This window comes from Mangifera indica, chromosome 18 (assembly GCF_011075055.1).
Source record: "Mangifera indica cultivar Alphonso chromosome 18, CATAS_Mindica_2.1, whole genome shotgun sequence".
NCBI lineage: Eukaryota > Viridiplantae > Streptophyta > Magnoliopsida > Sapindales > Anacardiaceae > Mangifera > Mangifera indica.
In genome coordinates this window covers 4372706-4393702 of record NC_058154.1, presented here as the reverse complement: position 1 = coordinate 4393702, position 20997 = coordinate 4372706, and the positions used below count along the sequence as shown (strand labels likewise).

At 33.2% G+C, this 20997-nt stretch overlaps 3 protein-coding genes across 4 annotated transcripts; all 3 read left to right on the top strand.

The window, feature by feature from the left end:
- Nucleotides 1-2712: 2712 nt before the first annotated feature.
- Nucleotides 2713-6290, top strand: LOC123202287 (dnaJ homolog subfamily B member 1-like). The gene is made up of 3 exons (XM_044618115.1): nucleotides 2713-2979; nucleotides 3069-3478; nucleotides 5528-6290. The coding sequence occupies exons 1-3, from the start codon at nucleotides 2815-2817 to the stop codon at nucleotides 5964-5966; spliced, it is 1014 nt and encodes a 337-aa protein (XP_044474050.1). The 5' UTR covers nucleotides 2713-2814; the 3' UTR covers nucleotides 5967-6290.
- Nucleotides 6291-8167: 1877 nt separating this feature from the next.
- Nucleotides 8168-11823, top strand: LOC123202083 (PHD finger protein ALFIN-LIKE 1-like). Its single transcript, XM_044617807.1, has 5 exons — nucleotides 8168-8434; nucleotides 8530-8562; nucleotides 8882-9104; nucleotides 10620-10740; nucleotides 11327-11823. Exons 1-5 carry the CDS (start codon nucleotides 8344-8346, stop codon nucleotides 11576-11578), a joined length of 720 nt encoding a protein of 239 aa, XP_044473742.1. The 5' UTR covers nucleotides 8168-8343; the 3' UTR covers nucleotides 11579-11823.
- Nucleotides 11824-11830: 7 nt separating this feature from the next.
- On the top strand, nucleotides 11831-14383 carry LOC123202084 (myb family transcription factor PHL7-like). 2 transcript variants are annotated; one of them, XM_044617808.1, is made up of 7 exons: nucleotides 11831-11923; nucleotides 12077-12496; nucleotides 12582-12658; nucleotides 12748-12787; nucleotides 13458-13515; nucleotides 13607-13676; nucleotides 13765-14383. In XM_044617808.1, the coding sequence occupies exons 2-7, from the start codon at nucleotides 12391-12393 to the stop codon at nucleotides 14131-14133; spliced, it is 720 nt and encodes a 239-aa protein (XP_044473743.1). In that variant the 5' UTR covers nucleotides 11831-11923; nucleotides 12077-12390; the 3' UTR covers nucleotides 14134-14383. The 2 variants fall into 2 exon arrangements, with proteins under 2 accessions (XP_044473743.1, XP_044473745.1); XM_044617810.1 differs by having other exon boundaries at nucleotides 13826-14097.
- Nucleotides 14384-20997: the final 6614 nt, after the last annotated feature.

Genomic DNA, 20997 nt, shown 5'->3' with positions numbered 1-20997 from the left:
AGGACGATCTCCAATTATCAACACAGTCTAGATATAATCCAAGTCAGCTCGGTCTCAAAAGTTGATTCGGTTTGAGTTAGCTTGTTTCAAATTCGTTTAATTAAAATTCGAATCGAACTAGAGTCGAAAGATTTAGCTTATTTGTTAATACAAGCTGAACTAGAGCCGAGAGGTGTTCGGGCTCGGCTCAGCTCAGCTCGGCCCAAATCCACCCCTACTCTGAAGAAGTAAGATGATAGGTCAGGTGCTATTTCTTGATCCTTACTGGTTCCTCTCTGACCCTACTTCTTGTTCTGCTCTACTTCTTGTTCATCTTTTGTTTTTCTTTTTGGTTGATTTTTTGTGGTCACACATGACCTGGAAATTCTGCATGAGTAATGAATAGTACTGGGCTGGAATGTCAGATACGAATTATGGAAGGAGTCTGTTAAATTGTGAATTGATCTTACATGTAAGGTTGTGTTAGTAGTTAAATAAAATTGTTTATGAAGTTGTTTCTGAGGGAGGATAACATCTATTCTTCTTTAATGGAGGATAGTGTATTTGTTTATGCCAATTGACAGACGCTGAAGAATCGTTTCTTTATAGATTGATTCTAAGGGATGTCAGATTTGATTTTTTCCTTGAACCATCTTACTGTGCTGGTTGAAAATTGTATGCCTGAGTTCGTGAGCTGACGGTGGATAAATAAGGAAGCTTATATTGTTCTGGAAAATGAGTTCACTGTTCTCTTACTGATGTGCCTTGTTTCATGCTGGGTTCTTCTGCAAGCATTCTGTTTTGTTGGCTAGAGGGAGGATGTCAAGTGTCGTAGATAAAACGACGCGTTTTGAGTTAAAACTCAAAACGCTTTTCTCAGCAAACAAAAGGGTTACTCTACCTTTTTTGTTATCTGTAATTTTCATTCGTGCATGTTAGGGCTTCATCTCACTTTACTCTGCAGCGTTGACCTTCACCTTCCAAAAAGTTGTAGCTTGGATCGAGTCATCGAACAGTTAAGATGAGTTCTTTGTTCAATTTAGTTTGTTATTGATGAACGATGAACATAATTTGAGTTAGTTATCTTTCTGTTACCATATACTTTGTATGTATAGTGCAAAGTTAGTTCTAATAAGATTCTTTGAGACATTTTCAGCATTTTCTCTCTTTTTCTTGGACTTTTCTTGGCAAAGTTTAAAACTTTCACGGCTAAACAATCTGATTTTCTTCAAATGAGCCAAATCAAAGATTATCGAGCGACAATCATTCGCTGTGCACAATAAGAGTGGGAGGGGGAAGTGGATCGCAGCAATATGCTATATTTTATGCACTGTATCTATTTCACACACATCAGAATGCCTCTGTATCGATTACCGCTACTGCCATAAAGAATGACCATGTCATGTAGAAGATTTCAGAAAGCGCATTACACAAGGTGAAAATGTAAAATGGGGCTAGGTGGAATGTTTTTATGTTAAACAAAATGGTGATGAATTTCAAGTTAAATGGCCAAGGTTGTTTTAAAACTATTTAGAATGTTGTGAGCTGCTTTTGTCAAGGGGCAATGTCTAAACTTTAACTGAGCTTTGTAGTTTTATTTTACTGGAAGATGTGTTAATTGCTATACCATGGCTCCGAATCATCTAGTCTAAAACAGAATTTTCATTAAGTAGGGGGCACCATTAATTTAAGTTTCGTGCACTTTCATAACTGTTGGCACAAAATGGAAGAGCACACTGGATTTTTACAAATCGGCAGCATAAATACATTCTCAGAGATGCAATGGCAGTTGCAGCTACTTATGCCAAGCATATCTGGGTCCCAATGGCACTTTTAAACATAAGGATAATATACAACCACATCAGCTCTCGAGATGCCGCCAATCTACTCAGGTGGCTGGCAAAGAATGATGCTATTGCAGAGTGTCAAACCAGCAGCATGCATTTGAAACCACTCTGGCAATCGGAAAGAGATGCTTGAGTAGTAGGAGGATGACTTCCACAATGGAAATATTGACCCACCTCATCATCACATTTTATCAACAAGTGGTCTAGCATAACCTGCATGGTGAAACAAAACAAAAGAATAACAAAGTAAACAAATCAAAACACAGATCATGAACTCATGCAGACCGGGACGTTCAAACACACTAATGGTATTGATCCTCGGCAAAACATACATACAGTAATCGCATATTCAGTAACTAACAAAGAAAAACTACAAGAATATTATGGAGGATAAAATGGAGAAAGAATCTTATCTGATGACACGCATTCGGCAAGTAACCCAATTTTATGTTGTCAATTTAACATTGAATTCAAACATCAATTGCTCTTAGAAATCACCCAATCAACTTATACAAATTAATATACAGAGAAATTATTCTCCAGTTTATAAGGGTCTGAATGTTGAACATGACACATGATTAAATAGAAGAAAACAATATAACATAAATATATTAATCTTTGAATCATAGTCAAGCTCCTAGTCTATTTTTAACACTAGGTAAGCACAGAGAGCATGCAAATCAAGTGAACCGGTTTATAAATAAAAAAAATGATAAATAAAAATTATAATGGTTTTTTTAATTATAATTTTATCCTTTAGGTGGGTTTCAAACTTTGTCAACAGATTCCTCGTAAGCCCGAAGTCGTAGAGAAGCCCGGTATGATGGTTCAAGAATCAATGGGCTTAGCCCGAACCCAGCTTTAAAAGCAACACCTGTCAGCCTTGTCGGAGATTATAAACTTCCGGCCGTAAACGAAGCAAAGAAGCCAAAAGTTTCAGATAATAACATTCAACTAAACACAAGAGGCTAACGACGACCAGCCACCCATGGGTGTAGATTATTACAAGATTCTCCAAGTAGACCGTAACGCCAAAGACGAGGATTTGAAGAAAGCATATCGCAAACTCGCCATGAAGTGGCATCCAGACAAGAACCCTAACAACAAGAAAGAAGCGGAAGCCAAATTTAAACAAATCTCTGAAGCTTACGATGTACAATTCCTTTCTATTTCTCTTTTTTGACTAAATAGTGCAATATCTGTATTTATAAATTTTTTTAATTCATCACTTAATAATTTCAGGTTTTGAGTGATCCACAAAAAAAGGCGGTATATGATCAGTATGGAGAGGAAGGCTTGAAAGGCCAGGTCCCACCACCTGGTGCGGGCGGGTTTTCGGGTGGACCATCGACGACGTTTCGGTTCAATACGAGGAATCCCGAGGATATATTTTCCGAGTTTTTCGGGTTTTCGAGTCCATTTTCAGGGATGGGTGATATGGGGGGTTCACGCGCAAGCTCGTCAAATTTTCCGAGAGGAATGTTCGGCGATGATATTTTTGCGTCGTTTAGAGGAGCCGCCGGCGAAGGCTCTACTAATGCGCCGAGAAAAGCTGCGGCAATAGAGCGAACATTACCTTGTAGTTTGGAAGAATTGTATAAGGGGACAACCAAGAAGATGAAGATTTCTAGGGACGTTATTGACGCCAGTGGGTAAGCTTTCTTTTTATGTTAAAATAAATTCAAAATCAGATTTATTGTTTTGATTTTATGTGGTCTAGTTCATGACTTAGTTATATTCAAGGGTGAAAACATAAGTTGAATCATACTCATTAACCACATTGATATTATAGATAATGGACTCCTATAACATTGATCTGAATTCAGGGTTTAAAACTACTTTGTTTTTCTCAATTTGTTTTGCTTTAGAAAAGTTGCATGGGTGAAGTGGTCTTATTGGGAAATTTCTTATGTGCTTGCATGTCGTTCTGTATTTATGCGAGACATAATTTGATTCTTGGAAAGAAAGTTGTTAGTTGGTAGACTTGTGGCTTCACTCTTATTTAACTTGGCCTGTAGGATATACTATGAAAGTTTTGCAGTTTAAGAAAAGTATTTTCTTTTGCTTTCTTCCTTTTTAGGCAAGGAATATTCGAGTGTTTTACCAACTACAGGTTATCTTATATCAATAAATGTTATCAAATTTCACTTAGCTTCTTCCCCTATGATGTCCTCGTTAAACAATTGATTATTTTGTTGGAAAATCATAATGTATTAAGATGGTTATCTGTAAACCCAGAAAGCCAGTGAATATTTCCTTTAATTGCGTAATTGCATAAGGATTATAATTGTTGAAATGTTGCTTAGCATTTGAGTAATAGCAGCTAATTATATTATCGGTTATGTCATTAGGCATTTTTTATTTTCTTCTCTAACAATTACTCAACAAGTGAAATGCTGGAGTGGTTTTGGTTTTTTTCATGCATGTGTACGCAATTATGCATCTGCTAATATGTATAAATTTTTCATTGACAAGGTAAAAGTCTGTGCTTAATCTGATTTAATTATAGCAAATAAGTTGAAATGTGATTTTTCTTATCAGATAGTCAATGGACATTTTGTATTACTTTTTGTCTGATGCCATACCTTTTCTCATACTAAATGAGGTGCAAGTTGCATTGCAAGAGTTAACTTCTGTGTGAGCTGTAATGAAAGTGTAATTTTTTTTATTTATTCTGTTATCTGTATTAGTCTTAGTATCATTATTTTGGCAGGTTTGTTGTCTAATGCCAATTATGGAAAGATTATAAGTATGTGATTGATGTTTGTGGATGCATTTCTGCTTTACATTTTGGTAGGATGTATGCAGTGCACATGTTGTCTTTTCACATTTCTTGGGGTGATAAGACAACTTTCTTAGGACAATTATTGTTTCAGCTTCTCATTTTCCAGCTACACCACCAGTTTTACCCAAAGGACAAAGCTAATGGTATTTGATTGCGAAGTGTTTTACTGTTTTTTTATTCAGCTTATAATTTGCATCTGATTAGAGCAAGTTAGTCTGGTCTGTCTATGCCAGTATTAAAAGGGCTTTATAAGTTTTACAATAGAGTTGAACCTAAGTGTCCTTCCTAGCAAAATTTTCTTACTGATGACTGCTGTTCTCCCTTGCTAACAAATCAGAAGCTCACCTTGTACCTTCTTTCATGTGTGATGTCAAAAGGAGATCCAAGAGGCATGTTGGAGCATCTGAACAAACTTAGGACTGGTTCTATGATTCCCTTCAAGTTTTGTGGTCACTAGTGCTTATATACTGAGTAGCATATAGTAACCTGGATCTTTTGTGTTTTTGGGAGTTTATTATGAGGACAGAAGCTGTTTAGAATTTGTTCAGACATGGCCTATTAAATAGAGAGAGGTCAATTTATTCTTGATTGTGTTTGATTCACCCAACTGTTTAAGGTTTATAATTGCTCCAAAACTCACCAAAGGGGGACGATAGCTTCATTCATTCATATATGAATAAATGAACTGATAGCATTAAACAAGTGTACTGTAGAAGGAAATTTTATTAATAATAATGCCATCAGGATTCCCTCATCCTCTAACTCATTTCATCTAATTAATTAATGTATTATCTGTTGGCCAACAAAAAATTTCACTATTGTACTATTACAATATGGAAGCAAGACAATTATAAGTTTTTATATTTTATCATTTTTAATCTCATGTATGTCTCTGATATGGTACTTTGTTGCACAGGAAACCCAATACCGTTGAGGAAATTCTGACAATTGAAGTGAAGCCAGGATGGAAGAAAGGGACAAAAATAACTTTTCCAGAGAAGGGTAATGAACAGCGGAATGTTATACCATCGGATCTCATCTTCATCATTGATGAGAAGCCTCACAGTGTGTTCAAGAGGGATGGAAATGATCTTATAGTCACCCAAAAGATATCTCTTGTGGAAGCTCTAACTGGTTACACAGCACAATTGACATCGCTTGATGGGCGGAATCTGACAGTGCCCATCAACTCTGTCATCAATCCCACCTATGAAGAAGTTGTTAAAGGGGAGGGGATGCCTATACCCAAGGAACCTTCCAAAAGGGGAAACTTGAGAATCAAGTTCAACATCAAGTTTCCATCCAAGCTTACCTCAGAACAGAAAACTGGACTTAAACGATTAATAGCTTCATGAAGAGTAAGAGGACAAAAGTAATACTACATGAACTGACTGATAATGAATACAATCACAAGTACAAATGTTGACTTGTTATCATGTGATTGAGTATTTCTAATTTAAAATTTTTCAATCACATGATAATATATCAATGTTTATATTTATGTTTGTACCAATTGTCAGTACATGCAGTGTTATTGCCTCATAAAAGATCATCAAAACTCATGTCAGCTTGCTTTTGGTTTTCCTTGCTGGTCTTCTGATTCTTGAAAGGGAAATTTATATGTTGTTGAATTCATGATTCCATACATTTAGTGTTATAAATTTAAATTGTTATTTGCAGTTTTATTTCCTTACTAATTGGTATTTGTTATTCTTGCTCAAAAGTTTGAACAAGGATTAGCTTGGAATTGGTTTAAATCCAAAAGCCTAATTCTAGAATAGATTGAAATTGATGGATTGCAACAAACAAATTATATTTTCTTCGTCAACTTGGAAATTAATCACTTATTCTATATGTAATTGAATAAATCAATTTTAAGATGATTGAAATAATGTTTCCATGGACTATTCTAGGTGCAATTCTAATTGAATTACATATTTCAATATGATAAAAATTGTATTTAGGATGATGCAATATGAGTAAAATTGCGTTTGAGATGATGCGATTCAAATCAAATTATATCATTTTGATTGAATTACACTAAGATATGTGCAATTTAGTAGATTACACTATCTCGAGCAATTCCCACTCACTTGCACCATTTAATAGAGAGCTAAGACGTTCAATTTGTGAAAAGGAAAAAAATTTTAAAACATGAAAATAAACAAAATAAACAAAACATCTAAGATAAGAGAGAGATTTGGTTAAAAAAACAAATAAAAAAAAGAATGATATTAATAACATTAAAAACTCATGGTAAGAGGGTAATAAGGTAGAAAACATAAAAAATACGAAATGAACAAATCAAATACAAGAGGATGACATGATACGTGATATGACAATTCGTTTAGCGAAGTGGCATGATAATATGGGCTTGTATGATGATATGAACCCATAATGAAGTCTTATGCATGCGGAATAAGAATTTCTTGTTGGATGGAGTTTGCTCTAAATCAAATTTCATAACCTAATTTAGTTAATAGAGTGTTTTATTAATATTAGTTTTTTGTAGTAAGTTAAAAATCTTATTTTAATTTAAGAAATAAAGAGTTTTAAGAGTTAGGAAAGTTTTATTTAATATTATTTACTTAAAGTCTAAGTTTCCTAAAGTTTGTAATTAATTATTATTACTAATTTTAGTACCCTAATTTAATATATTTCTAGTATAATAAAGTTAATATTTATATTTTAATTAGAAGGATCAATAGCCTCTATAAAGGGTTTAAGTCTTTGTAAACAAATCAATTTAATTTATCTATAAAATTCATCTTTGAGTTTTGTTAGGAATTACTTCACAACGATTACATTAAATTCGTATTTATCACTTTGTTTGTTGAACGATATCCACCACATTACATTCTTATGAATGATATTATACCCTCATTAATGTTTGTCCTACCTCAGATGGTATCAAAATATAAAACCCACTATACTTGTTTTGTGTCACCATCTCTAGTACAATGTAAAGAGTTTGTGGCTTACTACTTTAACATTAACAAATGTTGTGAATGATTTTTTAAAAATTTTTCAATAACACTAAGAGTAACTATTTTAAGTAAATAAATGAATATATATTTGATATGTATTATTATATGATTAAATAATTTTAAATTAAAGATAAAATTATATTCAATTATATAATAACATATATAAACGTGTACATATTTAAAATAAATAATTATAATATTACTCTCAATTTTTTATCCTAAAATCCATGGGTGAAAAATACATTTAATGAATTACATCAACATTTAAACTTTAATAAATATAAAATGTTCAAGGATTAAAAAAATATGCTCTTTTTCACATATTCATTAAAATTTTCCATGAAAAATAAATAATTATTTAGAATGATTTTCAATCTTAAATATGTTGTTTTTTCTCAGTTGCTGTATTTAAAAATCTAAATGAAATGTTCGTTTCTATATTTGCTTAAAAATTTCCAGTCTTACTTAGGTACACTCCCATTATGGAGCGCTTGTGCCTTGTGGTGGTGCCAAGTGGTTTTGAAAGTTGGAAGTAACAAAAAGTGGAGCGTCAATAGAAATTATCACCTTGGTAGCGTCAATCTAACACTGTTTCGCTATTTTCACGTGTACATGTGAATCTTCTTCTTCTTCTTCTTCTTCTTCTTCGATACCATCTCCTCCCCCCCATGTCTTTACAATTCCAATTTCTCCTATAAAATCCAATTCATATATCCGATCAACTTACTTAGATCTCTAATTTGCCATGGAAATGGCTTCCAGTCCGCGAACCGTGGAGGAGATCTTCAAAGATTACTGTTCCAGACGAACTGGCGTTGTTCGTGCTTTAACTTGCGGTAACTCCAATCTCTACTTTTTTCTCTCAGTATTTACTCTCTCTTTAGCTATGTTTGACCCGTGGTGAGATCTTCTTCCTTTGTATTTTTCCCAGATGTTGATGAATTCTACGGACTCTGTGATCCAGGTAATTTGCAAATGTAGATCGGGTTGCCCTTCTTTGTTTAATTTATAATTAATTTTTCTTCTCGGTTTTTCTGCAATATTTGGTCAAATTTTGATTTTTTCTTTTTAAGTTTGGAGCCAAGTTTGAATTTTTATTTGCATTTTCCCTCTATTTCTTTTGCTGGTTTGAAAACAGAGATAATTCTTACTTGAATATTACGAAAATAATTTCCAGACTGAAGGAATTTGTTAAACTAGAGAACCATCTTAAAGAGAAAATTACTACTTACCAAATTTACTATACTACTTTTTTAATTTAAAAATTGGGGGATTTGGTTTAGACAAGGAGAATCTGTGCCTCTACGGACATCCGAACGAGTTGTGGGAAGTGACTCTACCAGCGGAGGAAGTTCCACCAGAGCTTCCAGAGCCGGCTCTTGGGATTAATTTTGCAAGAGATGGAATGAACCGCAAGGATTGGCTATCCCTTGTTGCGGTGCATACTGATTCGTGGTTGCTTTCTGTGGCTTTCTATCTTGGAGCTCGACTTAACCGCAACGAAAGGTATATTTTGCCCACCTGTTTGCTGCTACGTGCATCTGAATTATCATTGTTTTAACCTAATGTGTTGGCAGACAACTAGTTGCTAGTGTTAACATTCCATGGTAGCCAAGTAGTTCTTCAATATTGGGGATTTGGACCAAATTGTGCTGTTCATTTATGTCCTTTTGTGTCAATTTGTAGTGCCATTTGACTTCATTTGTTAATATTCAGTGGTGTTTTGGAAGATTTTGATTTCTGCCGTCTCAATTAAGGAAAATTAGAGTGATTTCATGAACATGAGAAAGCTTTTTTTTTATTATTATTATTGTTCTTGTTTTCGATTATGAGTGTAACCTAATGTCAAGATTTTGTCATTCTTTGTGTTGATTAATATGGCCTATTCTTTTAGTTATTTGGCTAGTTTCTGATGTGATTTGTTTACAATTGCTTGAAGTTGGGGAGAATACTTATATTAATTATGCCAATCCTTTTTGTCATTCCATTTTTCTTTTCCCCTCTAATGGAGTCATCTTAGAAAACACTTAGGGGACATTTGGTTTGAGTAATATTTTATTATCAAAATTAAATTATTACTTTAAAGATAGATTACTTAGAAGTTTACTAAATATAAATGATTACTATATTTGATAAGTATAAATAATTATTATGTTTGGTTAAAGGTAATAAAAAAATACTAATAAATTATTTTACTTAAATATCTTTAGATATAATTATTCTAAAATATTTTTTATATTACATGTTATATTAATTAAAAATGAAGTTATTTATATCTTAAAAAATTAATAAATAAAAATATAATTATAATAAAATCAAGATTACTTTGATAATCTTTTAATACCTAAAGTAAAAGTGGTAATCAAATTATCACTAATATTACCTGACATATCACCATTGATAATAGAAAATTAGTGTAATATTTTATTACTGATAAACCAAATAAAGAAATGTAAAAAATGAAAGATAGATTACCAAGGTAATCTTTATTGTCTAAAAACCAAACGGCCCCTTAAAGGCCTTTAGCTAGGAAAATTTTGATTAATGGGTTAACCAGTGTTTACAAAATGCAATTTGATTCTGTAATATGTTGTATCTTCCTCTGTTTCTTCCCTTTGGCTGTTACATTTGTGATCTGACAAGAATATCATGTTTGGACTGCAAAAGGAGGAAGAGAGAAAAGGCTTTACGGTAATTCATACCAAAGAGTGAGCCTGAGTTGACTGCATGACAGTTTATGGTTATATGCATATCATATTCATATGTGCCCAGGGGTTGTGCTTGAGATATGCCTCTTTCTGTTGAGTGATAAGTCCATGCTGGACCATTGGAGAGTATGAATTGCCCATTAAACTTTATTGATTTCTGGGGTAGTTTTGCTTGGCATTATGCATATACACTCTGATACATCTGTTTGCATCTTGCAAGTTATATTTAATTGATTAGTAGAATTCTTATATTATTTTCTGTCTATTTTAGAGAATAGTATTGTTCAGTATTCATGCCAGTGCTACTTGACAGGAAACGTCTATTTAGCATGATCAATGATCTGCCCACTGTCTTTGAAGTTGTTACTGAAAGAAAGCCTATAAAAGATAAACCCAGTGTGGATAGTGGTGGCAAGTCTCGGGGCAGCACAAAGGTTTGAGGGATTGAACTTATTTAGAACTTAATTTTAATACCTCAGCAAGCTTTTCAGAGTCAATCTGGTAATATGCATTCTTTGTTTACCTGAGGCACACAACATAGTTGTGCCGTTCTGATGTTCCATAAGCACTTATTGGAGATGATTGAGGATTTGTATGGGAATCTAAGAGCTCATTTGATTTATGGCTAACTCATAATTTTCAAAGCTTAGATCCATAAATCTGTGTTGTATTGCAGTAGTTTTAATATCTAAAGATGTCTTTAATTTAATGTTTAAAATTTTGTTTCTCAGATTTAATAACTATCTGCAAAAAAACATAGTTAGGAGCTTCTTTGTAACTGAAAATTGTTTTTGAAACACTTACAAAACTTGCATTCTTAAAATTTTTTAGTATCCTTTGTATTTAAGAATAAAGAATTGTATTTAAATTCTAAACCAGTTAGCGGCAGAGTTCCAGAAATTGGCTTTCTGTAACAAAGTTTGAATTCTTTCCCTCTTATTCTGGCTGTGGTAAATGTTCTCAACCATTTTCATGCATCCTTATTTTTGTATCCATTCATTTGGTTCATCATCCATGCAGAGATCTAGTGATGGCCAAGTTAAAAGCATCCCTAAGCTTGCAGATGAGAGGTATGAGGATGATGAAGATGAACATAGTGAAACCCTATGTGGGAGCTGTGGTGGAAATTACAATGCAGATGAATTTTGGATTTGCTGTGACATCTGTGAGAGGTGGTTCCATGGAAAGTGTGTGAAGATAACACCTGCTAAGGCTGAGAATATTAAGCAGTACAAATGTCCATCTTGCAGCATGAAGAGGGGCAGGCAGTAGTACCACTAAACCCAAGTTACAAGTGGATGGAGGGGTTTGAAGTGTGTTCTTTCGGTGGCTGACATAGTTTAGAAAGGTCTCTTTCAAAAGTGAAAAGAATATGTAATGAATTTGTTGTGATGTTGTTTATAGCAGATGCTTTGAAGGGCTTCCCCGTTGAATGCTTACTTAAATGTTAAATTAAATATTGTAGAAGCTAGTATTTTATGACAATGCTTGAATAATATTTGGATGCTTGGCTTCTATATTGCTCTCTTTCTTAACCATTTTTTTTGTAAAGGTGACTTTTTGCTCAATGTTGATGTTATCAGCAGTTACCTAAATCAGGACTTGGTTGCATGACAGGTGAAAAGAGAAGCTTATTACTTTGTCATGTTCAATCACAATCATACTGCTCTTGATAATCATGCCATATATTATCGTTTACCATATCAAAATGAAATGCCTCATAAGTTTTGCTTATGGACCTACCTCTAAACCAATGTCTCTAAAACACAGGTTTTATCGACAAATTAGAATTTATTTGTGGAGCGGTTGATAATGGATAGATGCTGGTTTTGGACACGCGTAAGGCCTAGCAGCGGATTTCCTGGACAGGGAGAAGTGAAAAGTAGGTGTTTGACAGGATTTGGACTCTGGAAAGACTTGGTTAATTCCGACAATTAGCGACATAATTTGGCATCTAATCCAACCAAAATTTCTTAGTGCTCAACGCCATCTGGTGTTTACAACTGTATTTGTCTTGGTTAGTGTTGTCTTATAAGCGAGGGAGCCATTCTGCTTATGCAGTGGTTGAGCCTCCCTATTCCCTAATGGGTTCCAGTCGCTCGGATGGCTCTGGTAAAGAACGCTTGCGCTGGACACAAGAGCTTCATTATCGATTCGAGGAAGCTGTCAATCAGCTTGGTGGCCCAGATAGTGAGTGTTATCATATACCTCTAGTAAATTAAATGCTTGCTTGTAAATTATTCTGACATTGGGAGTGCTGTTCACTTCACTTCAGGGGCTACACCCAAGGGGATCTTGAAGGCCATGGGCGTTGGTGGATTGACTATCTACCATGTCAAAAGTCACTTGCAGGTGCTCTTTCTTAAATATTCCTATAATTATTTTTTATTAGTTCATGCATATTCATGTAATTGAACTTGTTCATCTCATTCTTCTTTCAGAAGTACAGGATCTCAAAATTTATACCAGAATCAACAACTAGTAAGTTATAACTTCTTTTAAATATTCACAGTTCATAAAATGATAAAGAAACAAACTAATGCTCAACATTTGTCATCTTCTTTTACTTGCTCCATTCATGATTCCAAATTCCCATCTAAAAATATCATATTTCTTTAATTTCTTTTAAGTAATACTTCTAAACATTTCTCTTTTTTCAGTACCCTATATGTTATAGTTACATTCCCTCTTTTATTTATAGTCTCTCAATTTTTTTTTTAAATAAAGTATAAATTATCTCATTTAATTTTGAATATATCTTTAAACTTGTGCGAAAATGTATGGAATCCCAACTTTGTATCCCAAATGATATGGTAATTATTCATTTATCTCATCATTCTTAAATCAAAATGGTGTTGACACCTAAACAACGGGATCCTAACTTGGTATTTTTAGCATTATTGGATATTTATAAATTAAGTTTTTTGAGCTTGTTTATATAATAAAGGATTCAAAATTTTGTTAGGGGTAAAATTTTCAGATTTGTGATGGTTTTTTACGTCCCTTAACTTAGTATGAATAAATAACAATATCTTTTTTATATAAACATGTTAAAATCAAATGAAAAATTATAAAACTAGATAAGTTTCGGAATAAATTGATTTTCTTTTGTTGAATATAACATTTTTAACTATGTATTTAAAACTTGCAGGAGGCAAGTTTGAGAGGAGGAATATTTCAGAGATACTGCCTAATTTTGGTACAACATCGTAAGTCTGACTGAACTTTGAACGTACTAATGTTGAGATTTATTTTGTAACTCCACATTAATTAACATGAATATTGCTGTGAACAATGCAGTGCAGCTCAGCTTAATGAGGCCTTACAAATGCAAATGGAAGTACAGAGGCGACTGAATGATCAACTTGAGGTATTTTTATTTCAGCTGCTACTTGAACTAGAGAATAATATATATATGTTGATTAACGTTGTGATTCGGGTTTACAATTACAATGAAGGTTCAAAGGAGTTTGAAACTTAAAATCGAAGCTCAAGTAAGGTTTCTTGACATAATTACAGATGAACATAGAAACCGGCCTGGAAAGCCTAATTATTCTTCCACATCGATGTCCTTGCCATCCCTCTGTGAGGACTACTCTGATTCAGATGCAAAGGATCTTGATTCTGATTTTGAAGCTGATAAAAATGAAATAGAATCTGCAGAAGCAATTCCAGCTACAAAAAGGGCTAGGCTTGATGCTGATGATAATTTTTTCCCACAAATGTTCACACTTGCATCACTCAACAAAGACATGCAACCAAAAACTTTATGTCCTCCCTGGAATGTAGCAGCTTGCTCCTCATCTTTAGTGCCCAGCCTTTTATAGAATAATACTTCTTTTTTTTTTATACAATAAGTTTGGGAATTGATAAAGATATATCCAGCTATCTATCGATTCATCTCTAGGGATGATTATATACAAATAAGATAGAAGTATTATGTATTTTAATGGTTGTTAGTTGAAGATTAAGAGTGGTGAGATTCATATGTATGGACTATTATGATATGTTTGATTTTAGTTGTTTCAGCAAGCATGCAATGCTGATAAATAATGTATATATCTTGTGTTTCATTTATTTTGATCCATTACTCTACTTATTGTCAACTAAATACCATAAGATTCTGATGTTTGTGTGACAAATTGCAGGAGATTTAGTTTCAGTTTAAGCTCTTTGTGAAGAAAGTTCCATAATTAGTATAATTGATATTTGCCTACAAGTATCTGGAATAAATTCTAAAGTGTTATTAATTTAATTGAAATAATTTAGGGCTATAATTGAGAGATATAAAATTTGTGTAATTGGAATTCTAGGATGATATAAAGAAGAAACCAAAGTTGAAATTGAGAGAATGAAGATGCCTTTTATTAGAGAAAATTGAGAGCACAATACTTCAATTAAAGGGTTACAGCCAATTGAAAAGGGGGAAGGGGCCTTTATATAGACAAATTCTCCCGCCAGCCTCCATTCTCATTTATTGCATTCCTACCAAGTTTTTCTAAATTTTCTGCTTGACTCCTTCTATTGAATGCATTCCCATTCTATATTTCAAATTTGACTACATATGGGGGAAAATTCACTAGACATGCAACACTCCATCTTGGATTTTCATCACTTACAGATAATTATATTAACTCTGCTAAAGAAAAACTCAGTGAGATAAAAATCAAAGCAAAGGAATAGAATTATTTAAGGCCGAACGACTATTTCCCACCCAAGGTATGCTAAATTGTCAAAGTTTCCCCCATTAACTATGAAAATACCAAACACCTACCCATGAACAGTTAAAATTAACTGTGGTAAGGGTAAAATCGTTATTTTCTCTATAATATTAAAAATAAACTAAAATAGAAGCTATTTTTGCCCCCCTAAACTTTAAAAACTAAAATTTTCCCCTAGCCTAAGTTTTAAAAAATGGCAGTTTCACCCTAGGGTTTCGTTTTGAAATCTCCGACGACATCTCCGGGTCCATTGTCGATGACCTCTCCCTTCCCAAGCATCCTCTCCTTTCGACGATATCTTTCCTCCCATTTGAACGCTCGATCGGCGTTGGAGAAGATGTGGAAGATGAAGAACTTCGTCGGGGAAGACGAAATTCTTCATCTTCCCAGTCGTCTTTGTCATCCTCTGGGAAGACAAGTCGTCTTCATTTAGAAAGATGATCGTCTTCCCAGACGACGAATGTCTGGAAAGACGATTTCTCTTTCCAAACGTCCTCTCTCGACATCGGATGGGTTGGGGTGAAGTTGAGGGGGGTCGTCGGTGGAAGAGAAACTATCGGGAGGGAGAGACTGCCGGCGATGGCACTGTAGAAAGTGAAGGGGTTTGGAAACTAAACCCTAGGGGGGGAAATGCAATCTTTTCAAACTTAGCTTAAGGAAAAATGTTAGTTTTTAAACTTTTAGGGGGGAAAATGAGATTAAATTTTCAGGAGTTAGGGTTCCATTAAAGTTAATCGGTCATGGGTGGGTGTTTGGTATTTCCATAATTAATAGGGGGAACTTTGAAAATTCCGCATACCTTGGGTGGGAAATAGTCGTTTGGCCATTATTTAATATTTTATAAAATAGTGTTGGACATGCTTAAACTGACTCACTAAAAGCCTTATTAGAAAAACTCAGTGAGACAAAACCTAGTAAAAGGAAAAAACGTATAGTACACATTTTGTCCAATATATGATAAACTTCAAAAATTTGTCTAACAAATGCTCCTTTTGATGAATGCTCCCCCTTTTTATAGTAGAATTAATTTGGTTGCTTATTGAGCCGTCGCATATTGATGTTATATACTAACTTTTCAAATGTTGATGTCGGTAGTGTCTTGGTAAACAAATTTGCACGATTCTCACTAGATCTTATTTGTTTGACATCAATCTTTTGCTCTGCTAGAGCTCATGAGTGTAAAAGAACTTCGGTAAGATATATTTGGTTCTGTCTCATTTGATATATCCACCTCTAATTTAGGTAATATATGTTTTATTGTCTTCATATAATATGAAAGGAGTGTCTGTTGTAGAAGGAAGACAACATGCATTCTGGATATAATATATGATAGACCATACCCATATGCATTCTCGGTTGGCTTCATAGAGAGCTAAAATTTTTGAATGATTTGAAGAAGTTGCAACTAAGGTCTGTTTGGTGAAGCGTCATGATATTGTTGTATCATTATAAGTGAAAACATATCCCGTTTGTGAACGGGTCTTAAGGGGATCAGAAAGATAACCAGCATCTGCATATCTAACCAAACACAGATTTTTAAGGGATTTGACATAATAAAATAATCTCAAATCTCTAGTTCCACATAGGTAATGAAGTATATGTTTGATTCTGTTCTAGTGGCAATGGGTCGGTGCAGAGCTAAATTTGACCAATAAATTAACTGCGAAAGATATATTTGGTCTCGTACATTAGGTCAAATATAATAAGGCTCCAATAACATTAAGATACGGTACTTCAGGACTAAGTATCTTTTCATCTTCTTCTTTAGGACAAAATGAATATTTTTTCAGATCAATAGACCGATAACTATTGGGGTGCTCAAAGGATAAGTCTTATCCATATTAAAGCGTTTTAATAATTTTTCAATATGCGCTGATTGATGGATAAGTATTCTATTTAAATTGTGCTCGATCTACAAGTCAAGACAATATTTTGTTTTTCCCAAATTTTTCCTTTCAAATTATTTTTTAAGATAGTCAGTAGTTTTTAAGAGCTTTTTGGGAGTTCTAATTAAATTCATGTCATCAACATAAACTGCTATAATAGCAAATCCCAATTCTGACTTTTTGATAAAGACATATAGGCATATAGGGTCATTCACATAACCTTCTTTTTTCAAATATTCACTGAAGTGATTGTACCATATACGTTCGGATTATTTTAATCCATATAATGATCTTTGTAATTTAATTGAGTACTTGCCTCTTGAATTGACCCTTTTTGTTTCAGACAATTTAAATCCTTCAGGGAATTTCATATAAATTTCAGTGTCCAAATTTTCATACAAATAAGTAACAACTACGTCTATTAGACGCATATTCAGTCCTTTAAAGACTGCTAAACTGATTAAATATCTGAATGTGATTATATCTATCACAAGTGCATATGTTTCATCAAAGTCTATACTGAGCTTTTGGGAAAAGTCTTGGGCTACAAACCTGGTTTTATATTTAACAATTTCATTTTTCTCATTTCTTTTTTTAACAAATACTTATTTATATCCAATGAGTTGTACTTCTTGAGGTGTTGGAACTATAGACCCAAACAATTGATGTTATGTTAGAGAAGCTAATTTTGCTCGAATTGCTTCTTCCTATTTAGACCAATCATATCTTTGTTTACACTCAGCCATAGTACGTGGTTCAAAATCATCATCATTCAGAATTTCAGTAGCTACTGCAAATGAGAATATATCATCAATTATAACTGTTTCACGATTCCACATCTCTCATGTATGAGTATAATTTAAATATATTTTAATATTTTTATTTTCCTATTCTTTAGGAGTTTGTGCCACTTCAGAGGCTTGAGTCTCTTAGGGACCCTAACCTCTTCTGAAGGAATATTAGAGAGTGTAGATTTTTCACTCATTTTAGGATCATCATGATTGATATCAGTTTGATTATTTGCTTTTCTTTTTCAAGGAACAATGTCCTTCGATCCAACAAGTCTACCATACTTCTAGCATGAAGTAGATTGATCAGCCACAGTTCGAATGGACTATTCAGCAGTTACATTAATTCTTACTAGTGCATTAGTAGTTGAAACTTGTGCTCTTGTCACTTTTATCGTATCTACAACTACATCAAGTATTTGGTTGACAATAATTTATAAATATACTATCCTTTGTATTTCAGTTTCACTTTGAGATGTACGAAGATCTAAATAAGACATGGTAGTAGGGCTAGACTCGAGCCGAACCAGCTCGAGCTAGCCCAAAATGAGTGGGGCTCTGTTCAACTCGATTGACCTCGAGCTAGCTCAGATTGGGTCAATAGATTTTTTAAAAAAAATTTTTATACAAAACGATACCGTTTTGATATAAAAAATGAGCCGAGCTGAGCCAAAAATGAGCCGAACTCTAGTCGAGCTAAATTTGACTCAAGTTGAGCTCGAGCCGAGCTTGAGCCGAACTCGAGCCAGCCATAAAAAAATCGAGCCGAGCCTGAGCTGGCTGTGAGCTGAGCTCGACTCGGCTCGAATCCAGCCCTACATGGTAGGTACATACCAAGTAAGTATATGTCTAACTTCATGAGGCATTTTCTTTTCCCCTAACGATGAGAATATTGTCTCATCAAAGTGACAATTTATAAATTATGCAGTGAAAAGATCACCTGTTAATGATTCCAGATATCTGATAATAAATGGTGAATTATATCTAACATAAATTCTCAAACGACGTTGGAGTCTTATTTTTGTGCATTGAGGAGACGTAATAGAGACATATATAGCACAACCAAATATTCTCAAATGAGATATATCAGGTTAGTGACCATGGACTAATTGTAAGAGAGAATATTGATGATAAGAAGAAGGTCGTAAACGAATTAACACTACAACATGTAATATAACATGTCCCCACATAAAAATAGGTAATTGACTTTTTAGTAATGAGGTACGTGCAATTATCTGAAGTCATTTGATAAGAGACTCAACTAATTCATTTTGTGTGTGGACATATGGAACTGGATGTTCAACCTTAATCCCCATACACATGCAATAATCATCAAATGTTTTAGATGTAAATTTACCAGCATTTTCTAGCCGTATTGACTTGATCGAATAATCTACAAAATGTGTCTTTAATTTGATAATTTGTGCTAACAGTTTAACAAATGCAACATTTCGAGTAGACAATAAGCAAACATGAGACCATCATACAGATGCATCAATTAAGACTATAAGATATCGAAATGACCCACTTAGTGGATAAATAGGTCCACATATATCCCTTTGAATCCTTTGCAAGAATGATGGGGATTCACCTCTAATTTTGGAGGGAGATGGTCTTATTATTAATTTGTCTTGAGAATAGGAGGTGCATAATTTTTCACTAGATAATAAAATTTTATGATTCTTTAATGCATGCCCATTTGAATTTTCAATAATCCTATGCATTATTATAGATCTTGAGTGACCTAAATGATCATGCCAAAACATAAACACTTTTGGATTACAGAACTTCTGTTTCGATATCGCATAAGTTTTAATTATCTTTATGATTGTATAATACAATCCAGATAATAAAATAAACAATTTTTCTAGTATAAACCTTCTTCTGGCAGGCATTACTAGTTATACAGATAAATTATGTACCATTTTCACTCATAGTTTCAAGATGATAACCATTTTTTCTTATATCTTTAAAGTTAAGTAGATTTATTCTAGATCTACTTGAATATAATGCATCATTAATGCTTAATTTAGTCCAATTTTTTGACACAACTGTAGCTCTTCTAAAGCCTACAATCAGAATAATTGATCATAATATAATATTTACTTTAGTTTCAATCAATGCTAAAGTTAAGAAAATTTTATTTTCCTTGACAATTATGTGTATTGTTGCACTATCCACCAAACACATGTCACCCTCATTAGCTTTTGAAGTCAACGTTTTAATTTTGGAATTCATGTCCTTTCATTTAAAAATTATGTTACTCATAACGTACACAAAATATTGAAAAGAAGAGAACATGATAATAAAATACAAAATAATATTTATGATTTCAAAATAAATATATATGATGGATTTAATTATAAAAATCTTGGGCATCCTTATTACTATTCAAGTGACCCATATTTTTATTTTTTGAAAAATGATTTGAAACATCAAAATTCATTAGAGTGACATGATCTAACTTATCAAACTTTAACTCTTATGGGTGCTTAATATATATCCACCCAATGTTTGTGTATACTACATGTACACCATCAATGACATTTATAACCACACTTATTGTTTTGCGGTTTACTCTGTATTATAATTGATTCTGTTTCAGTCTTAGTCTACTTCTAGTGGTATAACTGAGATTTTCTATTATAATAATATTTTAATCAAAAATTATTTCTTACACTCATGATATCTATTTCTAGTAGTTGCGTTCACTTCAGGGAATGATATAATACTTATGAGGCAAGTTACTCATGTCTATGATAACTACTTCTGGTAATTACGTTCACTTTAGGGAACAATGTATAACAAGAAAATATTAATTCAAATTTTCTTTTTCTGATATTGCTACTACAAGAGCATAAAATAGAAGGTGGAGAATATTTTATCTTCTACATTCAAGAAAAGATTCTGAACATCGTAAAGTTATACTAAATTACAGAGTTATTGAGAGCATTATTGAATCTGATGTTCAAATCTATCTTTCAAATTTCTCCACAAATTTAATAAATTTATTATTATATCCATATTTCGGTTTGCAATCCTTCAGAGATATGATGCCAAAAAATAATACCCTTGTATTTGTCCTTCTAGGCATTTTATTTAGTCAATTTTTCAAGGCTCATAAATTCTAGGTGGAGAATCATGTAAAAAGCCCATTTAATATTATTCATCCAATTTTAGGAACTTCAAGTTCAAATATTGTCATATTTACAAAACTTCTAGTTTTGTAGACAATATATATGAGTTAATCTTTGAAACTTCAAGTTTAAATATTATCTCATATTTACAAAATAGCT